The sequence below is a fragment of the Camellia sinensis genome, chromosome 11 (genome assembly GCF_055761805.1).
Source record: "Camellia sinensis isolate YWXY chromosome 11, ASM5576180v1, whole genome shotgun sequence".
Classification (NCBI taxonomy): Eukaryota; Viridiplantae; Streptophyta; class Magnoliopsida; order Ericales; family Theaceae; genus Camellia; species Camellia sinensis.
In genome coordinates this window covers 88,676,493-88,693,874 of record NC_138971.1, presented here as the reverse complement: position 1 = coordinate 88,693,874, position 17,382 = coordinate 88,676,493, and the positions used below count along the sequence as shown (strand labels likewise).

At 31.9% G+C, this 17,382-nt stretch overlaps 1 protein-coding gene across 50 annotated transcripts; it reads right to left on the bottom strand.

Annotated features, from left to right (window-relative positions):
* Positions 1–850: 850 nt before the first annotated feature.
* Positions 851–9,675, bottom strand: LOC114300824 (uncharacterized). 50 transcript variants are annotated; one of them, XM_082894231.1, is made up of 11 exons: positions 9,396–9,645; positions 7,961–8,000; positions 7,741–7,845; positions 6,935–7,027; positions 4,160–4,336; positions 3,198–3,288; positions 2,395–2,554; positions 2,032–2,215; positions 1,680–1,733; positions 1,370–1,508; positions 851–1,287 (listed from the first exon to the last, which is right to left on the bottom strand). In XM_082894231.1, the coding sequence occupies exons 7-9, from the start codon at positions 2,501–2,503 to the stop codon at positions 1,682–1,684; spliced, it is 345 nt and encodes a 114-aa protein (XP_082750357.1). In that variant the 5' UTR covers positions 2,504–2,554; positions 3,198–3,288; positions 4,160–4,336; positions 6,935–7,027; positions 7,741–7,845; positions 7,961–8,000; positions 9,396–9,645; the 3' UTR covers positions 851–1,287; positions 1,370–1,508; positions 1,680–1,681. The 50 variants fall into 50 exon arrangements, with proteins under 50 accessions (XP_082750357.1, XP_082750360.1, XP_082750359.1 ...); XM_082894208.1 differs by having other exon boundaries at positions 1,088–1,287; positions 1,680–1,840; positions 7,961–8,023; XM_082894241.1 differs by having other exon boundaries at positions 1,088–1,287; positions 1,680–1,840; positions 2,474–2,567; positions 7,741–7,816; positions 9,396–9,642.
* Between the last annotated feature and the right edge of the window lie 7,707 nt (positions 9,676–17,382).

Here is a 17,382-nt window from a genome sequence, read left to right as displayed (position 1 = left end):
TACTAAATATCAAAAATACATAAAAATTCAATATATTTTTCGTATTTTTATGTATTTATTAATTTTTTAAAATATTTTTTCACATTTTTTTTAACTTTTTAAATACATTTAAGTAAGGAGCATCTTAAAAAAAAAAATGCTTAAATTTTAAAAATATTTACTAAAAATAAAAAAATACGAAAAATAAAAAATTAATTTTTAAAAAACTTAATCCAAAAAATTCAAACAATATACAGAATTAATTTTTTTTTTTTTTCACTTTCTCTTGTATTTTTTATTATTTTCCTGTCCAATTTCCTATTTAAATCTATGAATCGATTTCACTTCTTTCCTTCCACTTTCATGTAATAATTTTTTTTTTTTATTTTTGATCCGCACCAACAAAATTTTCATCTATGCTTTTGAGTTCTCAGAAAAAGAGGAAACACAATTTTAATTAAAAAGAGGGGAAAAAAAAAGTACAAGAGGAGAAGAAGTCACCACAGAGAACAATAATAAAAGTAAAAGAAACACATGCTCATATCCTACATATGCCTCACCAATTCCTAAAAAATAATAATAATAAAAATAATAAAATAAATGAGAAACCCCCTTTAAAAGGAGCAATTAATACCAAAAAAAGAGTAAAAAGACAAATCCCCCACCCCCCAATCCTCTACTTTTTATTTTCCTAATTAATAGTATTCTTTTTGTTAACAAAAAAACAAAAAAACGAAAAAAAGGGATTTCCGGTTTCACATAAACATGAAGTTTCATTTAAGTGACACATGAAATCTAACACAGGATCACAACAATAATTCAAAATTTGAAAGTTAAACCAAAAAAGAAAAAGAAAAGAGAGCATAACAAATATTCAACTGATTTCTCTAATGTTTACCATTGCAATATCAATGAACAATGAGAAAGCTTCGAAAAGCGGTGCTCCCACTAGGTGTGGAACAAGGACTAGAATGGCCAAATAATCGAGTTCAGGACTGTTCATGTCACCGTCGATGAAGTCTGACCGAGTTCAACACTGTTTATGTCGGAGTCTCAGCAAGTTTAAATCCATACATGAGCTGAGCACAAACCAGATCATAAAAGCAAATTTGTAAACAAATCTGGACTCAGACTGTAAATTGAAGTTACAAAGAGTTCCTCAGATGCAAAAAGATCCATTGTGTATAAAATTACAACCATCAAAGGCAAATAAATAACAATGATAATTCTCATTGACATAAGATACTGTAACAACGATCCACTGCTGCAGCCAAATCCACGAACCCCTTTCCAAATCTTTCCTAAACACTAACGAGTAAACTAGTGAAATTATGCCAAACTTAAATCAATATAGGCTAAACCCGAACGAATATATGATGTATATATGTACCTTTAGGTATCACTTTGCTGTGGCTGGAGGAGGAGATTCATGCATTTGTTTGCGGCTACAGCAGAGTGAAGGGGGTGGGGGTGGAGGAGCCATGAGCTGAGAAGCAGCAGCTAACCTCTGTTGCTGTGCTGATTTAGATCTGACAATCACCCAAAGTTTGCTTCTTAACTTCATGCAATCAACATAGGTTATGGAAAACAGATAATTGGAATAAGCCATGTAAATAACAATGAATTGAGTAAGAGATTGAAAGCTGAAATGAAAATAAAAGGATTTAAATAACAAACGAATGAGGAGAACTTCTTCATACCTTTAAGAGTAACAATAGTGGTGAGATTGAAGAAAAGGAGCCACAAAAAAATCCCTGTAAAACTTAAACTAAATCATCCAATTATGGCTAACTTATCATCAAAGAAGTCCACAGCAGCTTTAGGAGATGCAAAGGGACTAGCAGGGACGTTGTGTTCCAAGCTACATTCAAATACAACAACATTTTCAAAACAATAAATGCAAACTTAAAAAGAGATTATTTCAAACCCCAAAGTAGAATAAACCCAGAAAAGCCAGGGGATTGCAAAAAGCTAATAATTAAGGAAAATCTAATTAAAAACATGAGGATTGCTATTATGGGTTGCATTTCTGTTGATCCAAAAAGTAAATACCTTTCTGGTAAATCACTTTCTTCATGCAAATGGGGGCTTTCTTTGCCACTTCCATTGCCAATGTCGTTACTTGCTATTGATGTTTCTCTCTCTTTCTCTTTCTCAGATACATTTGCAGTCTGCTGCAATTGCTGATCACCCGCAGCAGTTGCTGCAACTGCCATTGTGGGGTTGGATCCATTCTCTGCAGGAAAAAAATAGATTGGCATCAACATTTTCATTTCTCAACTCAACGTTGATTCTACTAAGCATAATAACCACTGTGACCTAAACAAACAATAATTCAAGGTTAACACATTTCTCAGATTGAAATCAAAATGAGAAACACCTTCTATGACTTCACGACTAACAGGCAAAATTTACCTCCAAGACTGCAATACAAGAACCATTGTGAACAAATAGTTGAAGAATCGATAAACCCTCTCTCTCCGTTCTTCATTACCTTCTTCTCTGCCCTGCCATGCCCATGCATTCATTGGGGTTTTGATAAACACTCGGATTTTGGGGAATCGCAAGAAAAGATCTGGTCCAATGGCCTTAGGAGTATGTAGTCAATTATAAAAAAGGAAGCGAAAAGATAGTGATCTAGTCAGAGACAGTTTTAATGGCATTTTGAAAGTATACAAAAAAGTAATTTGTACTTCTAAAGTGTTAACCAAACACAACCCAAATCTTTTGCTTTTTTGGACTAAAGAATATTAGTGCCCTGTCATGGCATCCTGTTCTGTAATCCAAGAAGAAAGTAGGGTGTCCTGTGAGTTGTATGACAATTAATTGTCATCATGTCCACTAATACAGTCTACAGTCCTTCCTTAAAATGAGTAATTAAAACATTTATATTTAAAGAAAAACAAAAACTAATAAAAGAATATGACAATTGAAGAAACTAATGCATGTTTTGGGTGTTTTTGCAGGCATTTTACAAACATTGTATACAACTTCTCTCGAAATGATTATTTCCCCTGAATAAAAAAAGAATAATAGAATTCTTTTATAATTGTTGAGAAACCATTGTAAATTTCCAATTTCTTCTTTTCTTTCATTTTTCTTCTTGGCCATCAAATGATTATGGAAAAACAAAAATTTAGCCAATATTAACAGTGGAAGTAACTGGAAAAGCAAGACCCAACAATAATCACACAAAAAATAAAGTTCAACTAAAGTACCTTTGAAGAAGTCCTATCATTATCTCTTTCTTAATAAAGGAGATTGTTTAAGTGCTAAACTCTGATTCCCTCCACAATCTTTTCATACAAGCTGAAAATGACAGAAGGAATAAAGTATATTATCAATGAAGGAAGGAAACAGTTGAGTTTTGATACTGACCAAGCATGCTTGGCAAAGAACACAACAAAACAGAAGCTTGATAATATTAAAGTTGGTGCAAGCTATGATTTCTTTTGGAATTCCACTTTCGAAACCAGTATAAAAAGTAACACATATGCAAGAGCAATATTATTTTTCCAAGCAGATCATAATTACTAGTCTATGAAGTGCAGATAGAAGTGTAAATGTGCCAGCTTTACAAACAATAAAAAATCATCAATATTTTATTTATATTTGTTCATATAAACTTTATAACTTGGCCACTGAAATTTAACCTGAAACATGATTTCCTTGCTGGAAGCACTTTCAACTCTTCAAATGAGTCCAAATCTAATATTGAGTGGATGGAGAAAGGGATTGAATGAAATAGTCTTTCAGTTCAACACTTCCGTAGAAAACAGAAAAGTGAAAGACAAGAATTTTACATACCTTGTTGTCCGGATTCACAGCACATCAGTGACCAACATAAAAATACAAAAGTGAATGGAATTACAAATAGCAACAGAACATAGAGAAAAAGGGGTACAAAACACACACAGATGAAGAACAAACAAATAAACAATCATGCACTAAACAAAAAAGCAAAAAATCCAGAAATTGCATACAAACAATACTTAATCACTTGCTTACCAAAACTATACAAATTGCAATCCCTTGTAAGTAATTAAATCAATGCACAATAAATCCAGAAATTGCAACACCTAGACTTGTAGATTCAGCTAATTCCAACAAAATTAACTCAAATTTCAATGCTAATACCTATATCTACATTCACATATACGGTGAGAATCGATTGAATTACCCGTAGCTCTCTAGGGTTTGGTCGTCCTTCAAGATCTGCCATCGCCGGCACTGAGGTGGTGGTTCTGCGGCAGATGGAGGTGCTGCGTGACGGGCAACAACGGCGGATCGGTGATGGCAGATCCAACACTGATGGTGATTGTTGTTGTTGGGGATGGGAGTTTCAACGCTAGGGTTTCTACAGGGGAGAGAAAGATAATAAAACCCTACACTACAACAAAATGCACTTTTAACGACCAAATTTAGGGACTAAAAAAAATTTAGTCACCAAAACGTGTGGCATTGGCGACCAAAATTTTTTTTAGCCGGCAAAAGTACAATATTTTGCTACTAATTTTTTTTACTCGGGAAATATTGATTATTGGCGACTAAAAAAAAATTTAGTCGCTAAAAATGGCACAATTGGTGACTAAAAAAAAATTTAGTCGCTAAAAATGACACAATTGGCGACTAAAAAATGTTTTAGTCGCTGTATAGATAGTTTTGGCTACTAAAATTTTTTAGTCGGCGAATGAAAAACAAAAATTTACTTTCAGAGTTTTGGCGAATAAAAAGTTAAGGAACCAAAAATTTATTTTCAGCGACTAAAAAATGATCGCTGTATAGCTAGTTTTGGTTGCTAAAATTTTTTTGTCGCCGAATAAAAAATAAAAATTTACTTTTTATCTTTGACGACCAAATTTATTTTTCAACAATGCTAGAGGGCCACAATTTTTGGGGCCACAATGAATCAAAACTGCCAAAACGACGTCGTTTTGGCATGTTTTGCACTCAAAACGACGTCGTTTTGACAGTTTTGAGCCATTGTGGCCAAAAAAATTGTGGCCCTCAAACATTTTCCTTTATTTTTAGCGACTAAAAAATATTTTAGTCACCAAGGAATTAAAATATTTGAAGGGAAAATTTCGAATTTTGGAGGGATTTATAAAATCAATTGGCGACCAAAATGTTTAGTTGCCAAATTACTTCTTTTAGTGACTAAAATAATATTTAGTCGCCGTTAACTAAGGTTTTGGCTACTAAAAAAAATTCAGTCAGCATTGATCAAACTTTGTCCATTAATTACTCTCTGTCAGTCCTCCTCCATTTCACTCTCTCATCATCCCTCTTCTCTCTCTCTCTCTCTCTCTCCATCGCAGGTGACCCTCCTATCGGCCACTGTCCACCACTATCGCACACGAGCACCCACCTCCTCACCGGCGACAGTACAACCCACCTCCCCACCGGCGACGGTACCACCCATCTCCCTACCAGCAACGGACAACAGTAGCTACTTTGATTTGCATCTCCTCCAGTGCACACCAGGTATTTTCAGCCTCTTCCACTCTCTCTTTATATATATATATATATATCTTCACCCAATTTCTAGGGTTTTATAACAAAGGATTTTTTTTTTTTTGGTTATAAATCAGAGCGTTGGAGCTTCTCTTCTATCTATTTGTTGCAAGAGCAGCGTTTTTTCTCTCTATTTCTCGCTCGCAACAACCATTGGAGCACACCCTAGTATTTCCCCTTCTCTCTCTCTCTCTCTCTCTCTCTCTCTCAACCATTGGAGCACACCCTATTAAATCCAATTAATTCTTCTATTGTCCTACATAATGATTCTTAACCGTACTTCCATTCAATTCTAATTTTCTTTTAATCAATTAGTTTGTGTGTGATGATGTTGCTATTGTTGTTGTTGGTAGTTTATTTGTTGCTGTTGTTTGGTCTATGCTTTTTATTGTAGTTATTTTCCACTCTCTTGCTCACCATGTGTTTGACAAAATGTTGAAACGAAATTGGTGAAGTTGAATTGACAATTTGTTTGCCTTTTTATAATTGAAATTGAAATTGAAATTGAATGTTGTGGAAAGTGAAATTTCAAAGTCATTGAACCTTCCTTGCATTCTTCTGGGCAGACCCACTAGTTGACTTGGAAATTAACACCATAAACAGGAGTATGTTTGATGAGTTAATAAAGCCTCATTTTAATTCATTAGTACCCTCTCACACAATCACACACACATATAGATATACGAATTTAATTCTTGTTGAACTGTATTGTTTATGTGAATCACATACTAATGTTTATATTTGGATTCAATCTCTTTTTGTCAGTAAAGTCCATTGCTGTTTAAAAATTTGCTCTTTTTGTTAGTAAAGTCCATTGCTCTTTTTGTCAGTAAGTTAATCCAACCATTTGCAGCAATAATGGAAGCAATACAACTTCACATACTTTTAACAGGTTATAGTGGCATACATATGTAGCCAAGTGAACCATTAGCCTTTAAAGAGCAATGTCAATAGTATTTTTATCCTTTAGATAAGCATTCTAGCAAATGGTATATGATTTCTGTGTTAAGCATGTATAATCCAAAATGTGTGGCAAGGTGACGAGTTATGCCTCTATACTGACAAACCAACAAAAGTAGGTAAAGCATTTGTGAGCAGCTAAAGCATACGTGATCAACAAATTATGCTCAACAACGTGGTTATGCTAGTAAATACTTCAACTTAACAAGTCCCATAAAAAAATCAGGAATAACAGAACAAACTGGCAATGCAAAATTAACCTCTATTTATGCCAAAATATCCCCAATTCTCTGTACAAAACCCTAATTTTGGAGTCAGCTAGCAAAGAACAATAAGATTAACACTAAGAGCAAAAGTGAAAAGATAATCTCAAAGAATCATATACAGTTGTCGGATTAATAGATGCAACACGTGATGGTTGCTTGTTTGACAAACGCCAAAATTTTACCTACAACAATCAAGAGTAGCCAATGGAGATTACCATTGCTCAGTTCGCCTTTCCCGCTATTGAACTTGTCAATCCTTGTTACTTCTCTTGCTAATCCAACAGTTGTCTTATTAGATGCTAATCCAGCTGCCAATAGAAAAGCATGTGAATTTACCAAACAGTCCAAAGTGCCTAAAGTAAAGTCCACATGGAAAGCTCACAAAAGCAAGAGTAAAATTGGCAACTGGAAAAGGGAGCCAATGCACTGTAGCAATGACAACTCCCTCTTATTATATACAAGAATTAATTAATTAATTACATAAATAAATACCCAAAGCAAAATTCTGGTTGTTCAACTATAATTTGTGAAAGATGCATGATCCTAACGTCCACGTGTATTGGGGAATTATAACATGTTTAAGAACTCTTAGAGAGGAAAAAAAAAAAAGTATTACAAAAGTCAATATTATAATTTTTTAAAAAACATGATAGACTTAGAATATGAATAGCAAGAAAACATAAAATAGAGTATAGAAAAATATTGACACATGCACAATTAAGAAGACAATATAATGAGAAAGACAGCCAAACAAAATTTGTTTACCACATCATAATGAAAATTCCCCAAAACCAAACAAAATTGAATGGAAAATACAGGCTTAATTCACCACTACCAATATATTGTCACCCCACCAAAATGGATCTTTAAAAATTGGTTCAGGATTGTCATGTTATATAACCAAATTACAAAAGCAAGCACCCATTTCATTTAAATTTAAATCTAGCAAAAGATGGAAAATAATACCAGAAAAGAGCAATCAATATAATAAGAAAAAAAAAATGAAAACAAGATGACATACAATATGATCAATTAACACTTTTCTCCATGAGCTTGGCATCATCCATCATAGTTCCACTTGGGAAGCTCTTCGGGACCTTTAAAAGGTACAAAAAGAGTAAAAAGTCTGCATAAGACCAACAACAACATATATTACAAATCAATGTGGCTAATCAAGAAGATAAACAATAACCACAAGAATAAAATGGAAACTAAATATTTAAATAAGGAAAAACTGTTACCCTTGCTCTACTTCTGAGATCGATGCTAGAATCACCAATCCTTTTCAACAATTAAAAAAAAACCTTGGGTGAATAAGACATAAAACAATTCAAAATTAACTATGTAATTTGGAAAATTCTATAAAAACTAAAGACAACCACCACCAACACTTAAAAGAGGGAAAGAAAATCACCAAAGATTGTATATTGACAAGACTATCATTAATAGAGTTCCAAATTCAAAGAATGAGGGGAAAAAATTCCCAAATAAAATCATTGAAAATTTGTATCAAATGACGGCAAATATTCTGAAAACTATAGCACATGAAGATTAGGAATGTAGCTGTTATTGATTGCTGCTTGATACATACCCAATTAGAAGTTGTTACTCAAACCCAAAAATGATGGCGTGTAGGTTTGGTAGAGAGTGAGAACTGATGAGAGAGGAAAATACAACTAAGAAAGAGAAAACTCACATCACTCATATGAAAACAACAAAAGCCCTACATGGAAAAACCCTAAACCCACAACAAAAGCAGGAACATCAACACCCAACAAGGCCATGATTAATTTCGAACCATTATCAGATATGATGTAGCTAGCATGGTTCTGTAGAGTAAGTGCTCAAGTCACCCTCCAAAGTTTTATAAACTATAAGAACCTTCCATATTTCAAAGAATGATAGAGAAGTTTCATTGAAACATAGTTGTTAATTTACTCCAAAGTAAAATCTTTGAAAGCCTCAAACCATTTTTCACTCCCATACATCTACCAATACAAAATTCAATTACCCAACACGGGGTGAAGAGGAGATCAAAAAATGAGTAATATGGGTCAAAAGAACACTACATACACGTACACCATACAAGCAAATAAACTCCCTCTCATTAACTAACTCATAGCTCAAAATTCTAAATCACATCAAATAGACAATAATGGGAATGAAGCCCATGTTCCAAGTTCCTATTCCAAGTTAATCTTCTAGCACTTTCCATTCCAGATCATAATTGTGTTTGAAAAATGTTTGAGACCCCTTTTTGGAGACCCCCACAACGCCCTTTGGATCTCCATCATTGATGTATGTGTGGAACCCATTCATGTATGTGTAGGGCCCACACAGATCCAAAGGGGGTTGTTGATTGTATTTTTGACAAGGTTATTGGGTTTTGAAAAGAAAAATTTGGATTTAAAAATCATATCAGAATTAATAAATGAAAGCAATCTCTTTGTATAAAATATAATAGTATGAGAGAGTAATCTCAACAAATTTCAAAGTTGTGCGTAGTATGATAAGCTAACATGTAAATGGAACCAAAACAACCACCAAATCAAACAAAGAATGGGAAATTGCGAAGTGGAATTCGCAGCAAAGTCTTGAATATATAAGCCACATGTTAGAATTGGTCAAGAAAACAAAGTTACAAGAATCAAGAACAGAGAAAATAATAATGTTTACCCTAAAATGGAATCACAAGTTGTCTGCTTGTAGATGGAGATAAGCCTCTGCGATGATCAAGATCCGAGGGCTTCAATGGAAGCGGTGACGATGAGTGGTCTGAGATCCGACGTCTAATCAGACGGTGGAGACAAAAGACGGAGCCGCCTTATGCCGCCGCTCGGAAATGGAGGATGAGACGGAGACTGGTTAGCAGGGGAAGAAAGAAAAGAGTTATGATCCTGTGCAGGTTCATAACTGTGTTGATGGTGGAGACTTGTGATGGAGTAGATAGTTATAAACATATAGGACACGTTTGTTTATAGAGAGATAGAATGGAGGAGATTCATATTAAGGACAAACGTATAGGATCCGTTTGTTTTTAGAGAGATAGAATGGAGGAGATTCATATTAACGATATTAATAGTGAGAGGATTGTTAGTGAATTGATTAATAGTGAGGAATTGTTAAATTATTTTTATATAAAATAATAAAATAAATAAAAAATATAAAAAATTAAATATTATATTTAAAAAAATTTCTAATATATAAAAAATAAAAAAAATAAAAAAATTTCTAATCCCCTCACTATTTTTCTAATACCATCTCTATCTCCTCCTTACCAATTCCCCTTCCTCCTCCTTACTAATATCAAGAGATTATTAATCCCCTCCCTATCTCTCAAAACAAACACCCCATTTTTAATCTCCTCCTCACTATCAAACCCAATCTCCTCCCTATAATCCCAAACAAACGGGGCCATAAAGGCTTCGTTTGGGTAGTGGTTGGTTTTTTGATTTTTTTATATTTTTAGTTATTTTAGCTTTGAGTTAAAAAGTCTGGGTTGGGAAAGATTTTTTATTTTTAATTTTTTTGTGAGAGAAAGAATATAATAATTATGGGTTAGATGTGATATTTTGTCTTATTAGGTTAAAAAGTCTATTTTTTTTAGGAGGACTATTTTAGCCAAAAAAAAAAAAAATCTAAAAAACCACTCCCCAAACATAGGCAAAATAATTGTAGTTATATTTGTGATAAAATTTACAATTAGGAGGTGTTTAGAAAGAAAGTTTGTTTAAAATAGTTTACTAAAAGATAAAATAAATTAAAATAGTGAATAAAATAAAATATCATATTTAATTTATATTTATATATTTTTTTTTTACAACCATCGAATTAATTATTAAAAAAAAATCAATTTCTTAAATATAACTATTTTAGTCAAGTTAAAATAGCTAAAAAGTCAACTGGCCAACACTTCCCAAACAAGGGCTTAGTAGTATTAGGGTAATTTACAAACGATTTGGCTTGTCACCAATTGAAAGTTAAACTGGATCAGATAATTGAGATCTCCAACCGATAAGAGTTATTAAACGAAAGGCTCTTACTAATAAGAATTTATAAAAATAAGATCTAGTTAAATTTTTTTCAAAGACTTTTATTGATAAGAGTCTTCCGTTTAATGACTCTTATAGATCAGAGCCTTTCGTTTAATATTTCCTACCGATCATAGATCTCAACTATTTAGTCCAGTTGAAATTTCAACTAGAGACAAGCCACTCCCAATTGCGAATACACTTTCATATTTACTTAAAATACCGACTGTCTTTGTGATTTAGAAAATTATAAATATTTTTTCATTAAAAAAATTTATTTAACAGAATTAATTATAAAAATAAAATTTCTAATTACTCTTTTATACAATAATAAAATTACTTGTATTATTAATTAAAATATATTTTGACATTATTAAAAAAATTAATTAACTTTATAATTTATTAATAAAAAGACTCTTTTGTTATGTAATTTAAAATTTGACGGATATAATCTAATTTTTAAAATTATAGAGAACAATTTCTATTTTAAATAAATTTCATAAAGTATATTTTTAATTTATTTTATATTAATATCCAAGGAAAAGAACAAGAGTGTCATTTGTGTATCAGCATATGGCAAATAATTGTAGTTTTTCATTTTTTTTTCTAAAGATTTTTTTGTCTTTGTACTTAATTTTGTGTGGAAACTTTGTATAAGTCTATATCTAGGTTTGTAGACTTTGTAGAAAGTTGTAAAGTTTTTGGCCGTATTGGTGTCAACAAATTAGATATGTAATAATGTTAGGATAGACTTTTTGGATTACGATGACTTTTGATTTTTGTTTGTATAAACAAGATGTATTCTATAAATTGGCATTCAAACCAATGAATAAATCAATGTAAATTCTCTCCATCTTCATTGCCGAAACTTCTCCTTTCCTTGTTCTGTTTTTGTTGCTTAACTCAATAAACATAGTAGAATAGTAGTAGAAAGCTTATTTCCTTTATTTGTAATTGGTATCAAAACTTGGTGAAGAGCTTTTGAAAGTAAGATCAAACTATGTAAGTATTTATGTCTATGTATAAATTTTGATAATAGTGTATGGTGTGCTTAATGATATAAATAAATAAATAAATAAAATAAAAATTTCAAAATCAAAAAAATATTATTAGTCCAGTTTAGTTTTTAATTGTGTATCATTTGTATTTTATATTTTCATAATTATTTGTTTCTTTTATAGTTGTTGTAAAATCTATATGCTTAGTGTATGTTAAAGTCCATATACTCATTAAGATCTTTTGACTAGTGGCCATAATTAGGCTTTTTAAGTCTTTAAGATCATAAAGAAAGGTTTTAAGCATCAGATAAATACATTAGGAGGGTCTTAGGTACCAACAATAATCTATAATGACAATTAACCCTTGAGATATAATATGCTTTGGAAATACAAAAAATAGTGTTAATAATAAATAAGACCATAGCTTGCATATTACTAAAGAGTCTGCAAATATAAATAGTTCGCATTCTAGTTTAAATAATATTACTGATATTATGTGTTCTTGGTATTCTAAATTAGATAAAAATCAAAAAATAAATCAAAACTATCTAGAAATCAAAGTTGAGTCTATAGAATATAAAATAGACAATTTAGGTTCTATAATAAATATTAACTTAAACAAAAAAGCAAAAACCCAAATAAATAATTTGGTGACAAAATTAGAAATCATATCCTTCATAAACAATGATGGAATGAATACTCCAGGAGATAACTCCATTCCTAGGCTATTTTATGATACAGAAGATATTATGGTACTTCAAACCAATACCTATAATAGGACTAAATTTGAAAATATTGTTGAAATATTAGATTATTAAAGAAAATTATATAAAGATCTAGATTTAGGTATTGATGAAAGAAATAGGCTACTAGATCAGATAAGAGAAACTTATCTAGAACATGAAACCCTTTTACAACACTTTAATTATGATATTAATATGTCAACTAATGATGATGATAGCTAATCATCCTCATCTGAAGAAACTGTTGGAAAAATTATACCAAACTACATGGATAATATAATTTAAAAATATGTAAACAGTTTTTGGGAAAAATCAAAACTGAAATAAATTGACAAAACAACGTAACAAAACTTACAATACATAAATTGATAAAACTTGATCGAGTCGAGTGTGTGACACTTTTTCTTTAAGACAGATTCGTCCTCCCACCAGTGTTTAGGATTCAATGGACGTCTATCTCCCAGGATACAACGATCAATATCTTGCACTAGCAGCACTACTATTGCAAGCTTAACGAACTTCGCTGCGCATGTACTCTCTTTATAGGAAACTTAGACTCAAGAAATATGAATAATAAATGCAAAGTAAAAAAGAAATGACCATTCTACTTTTAAAATGAAGTGAGGGAGATGGAATATATAGACTTCTATGTGACTCTTTAGAAAGATTGTGACCCGAAGATGGAATATATAGACTTCTATGTGACTCTTTAGAAAGGCTGTGACCCTTTTATAGGACACACCGTTCCATCTCATGAGACACAACCATTGGAGTAAATTTAAATTCAAAATTTCCAACAATCCCCCACATGAATGAAATTTACGGAAAGGATATGCAACAATATGCAGACAAAGAGAGAGTACATTAAGGAAATACCTTGCATCGAGATAGGTAGTTTTTGACTTTGAACCTTCCCTAGTGAAAGCCTATCGGACTTCCTAGCTAATCAGTGGACGTGATGCCTTGAACTGTTCAGCCGTTTGTATAAGCCAATTGTAGCGACCCTAATTTTCTTTAGTAATTATTTATTATTATTATGGTTATTATTATCTTATTTTATTTTTGACTTTATTAATTGTGTGGTCACATGAGAGTTAATGTGATATTTAATGGATTTAATGTTGTAATTATTAATTGGGTGGTTACATGAGATTTAATGTGATATTTAATGGATTTAATGATGTAATTATTAATTGGGTGGTTACATAAGGTTTAATGTGATATCTAAGGCATTTAATGTTGTAATTAATAAATTTACTACATATTATAGTTTATTAAGCTATTATATATTGAGATTTAGGTTTATAGTATAATATTATTAGGTTATACTAGCTCTTAGGTTATTATATATATAATAACATAGAAGTATTCAACTAGGTTTAGGAGATCAAAAGGAAAAGAGAGACCAAGTCGTGAGAGAGAGAGAGAGAGAGAGAGAGAGAGAGAGAGAGAGAGAGAGAAATCAAAGAAGACAAAGAAAGGGGCGGCAACAAGGAAAAAAGAGGAGAGGGAAGAAAAAGAAAGATTAGGGTTTTGTTTTGGTGACTCTAGTAGTTTTCTAAATATTCTTTGATCTTCAAAATAATATTGTGAGTACAAAACTCACTTCCCTTGATTTATGTTTAATTCGTTGTTTTTAATTAATTATTTATTTTTATTTGTTTGATGTTAGTTTAATTTTGTTTTTACATAAAGATGATACATTAATTTTAATTATTTTGATTAGTTGTAGATGTAAGATTTAGGGTTTATAGATGATTGATTGATTTTAATTGTTTTGGTTAGTTGTGTATACAAGGTTTAGGTTTTTTTTTTTTTCTTTTATGCATTTATTTTATGGTTGTAATCACATTCATGATTATATAAAATTAAAATAAACTTAGAATCCATAGATATTGGTTAGAGGATGGATTGATTCGTTATTTTTATTTATTTATTTTTATTTGATGTTGGATTGATTTTGTATTTGCATGTAGTTGATTAATTGATGTTAATTATTTTGATTGGTTGTGTATGCCAGGTTTAGGATTTTTATATGGATTTATTTTATGGTTGTAATTACACTCATGGTCATATGAAATTAAAATTAATTAAGAACCTATAGATAAATTCCTTATACTCTACCATGACTCCATGGATTGTTGTTTTATTTGAGTGATGGTGAGAAAGAGTGTATAAAAAAAAGTGAGGATTATGAGATTTATTTGAATGCCTTAGGCTCGGCATTGTTATGTTTATTCTAATGTGTGAGATGTTGTGTATATATATATTGTTGCCTCGTTCTCATGAGTAGACGAGTGTTTTGATTTGCGCGCGTACGTATATGCTAACCATCCGGGGAGTGTGAGTCAAACTCGGGTCGATATCCCCGTGCAAGTTTGGCTTCGGAGTGGTGTTAGGTATACGGGAGGCACATGGGATATATGTGTAGGCCGGAAGGGGAGGGCCAAAGTGGTGGAGTTAAGGTACAAAAATTTAATTATGAGTTTATTGATTTGTACATCTTGAAAAATAGTAGTCGACCTCAATAAATTATGAAATTTAAGCAGAGGCATGTATACGTGATTTTGGACAACTTTTGTGTTGTAACTGTTTATTAAAAAGATTGATTAGAACTTATAATCGGATGATCCTGATTATAGTAGTTTTAATTCATTTTGGCAATGCAGACGTTAGATGCAGTTTTAACCCCACTAAACGGGCTTATTTTTATTGGTTTCGCATAAAGTGAAGTAAAACATTATTCTACACACTTTTCGTGTTTTGAACTTTTCCCGAAAAAAAATCATCTTAGAGAAGTTTTTGTTCATTTTCAGCTTCAGATTTTTCGATTGAATTCCATTTAGGTTTTTCTATCAAGTTTGTCTCTCAACCTGTTCAATTTCTGTTAATTTCGTTCGGGTTGTCTTTTAGGAAATTTGATTCTGTACAACTTTTGTTCTTTGAGCTTTGGTCAATTCGAATTATTTAACCCTGAAACGCTATTTTTTTTTTTTTATGCTTTTATAGCAGGTTACTTAAGATTAAATTATACTAACTTTGTTTTGCAGGATGGGGGTCTTACTAACTTTTTATGCAGGGCTGACCCACCATATTTTTATTTCTATTTTGTCTATTTTATAATCAATTTATATTTCATTGTGTACGAACAAGAAACTAAATGCCACCGTATCTCGAGAAACTATACATTCGTCTCGGTACGGTTGGAACTACTTGTCTTGTTCTGTAACAAGAAATAATGTACTTTTTGTTTGTGTCTGGTGGACACGTGGGTGCCAATTCTTGTACTCATACTAGTATACCTGTATACTGACCCGTTTTGTCTCTTGGCAATTCGGATGCGTTCTGTTTGAGCGCAGCTGAGCTTCCTTTGCAGGATTAGTAGAGGCTTTGGTGGTGACAAGAAATAACTGTGATCGTAGGATATGTCGTTTGGACTTCTTTTATTTTTTTGAGCTTAGGGTTGTTAGTAGTTTATGTATTTATTATTTTTTTATGACTTTAGTATTGGAATAATTTCGCCTGGTTTGTAACCATACATTATTTAAGTTTATTTTGACTATTTATTGTTACTTTAATGTTGAGGTATTGGTTGGTTATGAAATTTATGGTGGATGGTTTGGTTGGCGTTTAGTTTTTTATTTCACTCTTAGGATTTGGATGATGGAATATTAATTGGGGTTTAGTCCTAAATTAATATTTAATTGTCCAAATTTTGGGGCGTGACACCAAGACAACAGAATTCACACAGAATATCTCTAGACACAGTTTAGTTCTCCCGGTTGTGCCCGTTTTGGCCTTAGGCAAGTCCTGGTGTTTCATGAGTGCTTTAGAAAATTTAGCATTTTCAATTCTCATAGAAGCGGCCCCTTCACACTCATATAGGTGATCCTTATTTCGAGTCTCTTAAATACTCCTCTTGAAAGATACCCCTCAAGGATTTTCAAGATATAAGTGATCATTAAAAGCATAGCTTACCCTAAGTCCCCTATATACAACACATGTTGCAGATATCACTCTCATCATAGGAATGGATAGGAGATAGACTCCTTTAGTGATTTCTGGCGAGCCATACATAACTTAGTTGTCCCTTTGAACTTAGTTCTTGGGATCTCCAGTCATCTAAGTAGGGTTACCATTATGATGACTCTAGTGTAATAGTCTTTAATCACATTCCCCTCGATGAACTTTCCCTCATTTGCTTTCTGGTCAAACTTTTTATTTAGCGGTCGCTATTTTTCGTTTGACATTCTCAATTATATATCATTGAGTAGTTAGTGGATCCATTATATTATCCTTGGACAATATTCACAACTGAAAGCAAATGTCATATGGTATTAAGTCTTTGATCACATCGAGACTTATCGTTACTCTATGTCACTCCTATTTTCAAATAATAAACATAGAGTTGTTCCTTAGGAGTTAATGAAGCCATTTTTGCTTCTACTCCAACTATGTCCTATAAAAAGAATTGAGATTCTTTGTGGACCTACAATCGGAACAGTTACTTTGGTAAAATCCTCCAAGCACCCCCACATTTAAGTATTCCAAGGAAACTTAATTTTTCTTGTTGGTGTATAATTAATACAACCCCACAATTTTGAGATAAATCAGGATGTATCATTAATTGACGTGCTTAAACTAAATAACAAGATGTAAATTGCTTTGTGAATATAATTACAATACTAATTTGTCTAAAATACAATTAGACTTCATAACTTGCTTTTGCAGTATAAAGAAGAAATGACTAATACCGGTTGTGGCCACAACACTTTATCAAATAACATTTCTGTTGCCATGATTAATTTCTTTTTGTTTACTGGAACCCTTAATTCCAAACTCAACATGGAATATAAATATCATTGTATAAATATATTTACATCTTATTTGT

What these genes read in the sequence shown, in the direction of transcription:
- LOC114300824 (XM_082894202.1), bottom strand. Translation starts at nt 2,503, where the DNA reads ATGCATGGGCATGGCAGGGCAGAGAAGAAGGTAATGAAGAACGGAGAG. An exon ending in CTTGTATTGCAGTCTTGGAG is followed by an intron (nt 2,216 to 2,394) that starts GTAAATTTTGCC and finishes TTTTTCCTGCAG; the next exon opens with AGAATGGATCCAACCCCACA. An exon ending in GAAAGTGATTTACCAGAAAG is followed by an intron (nt 1,841 to 2,031) that starts GTATTTACTTTT and finishes ATTTGAATGTAG; the next exon opens with CTTGGAACACAACGTCCCTG.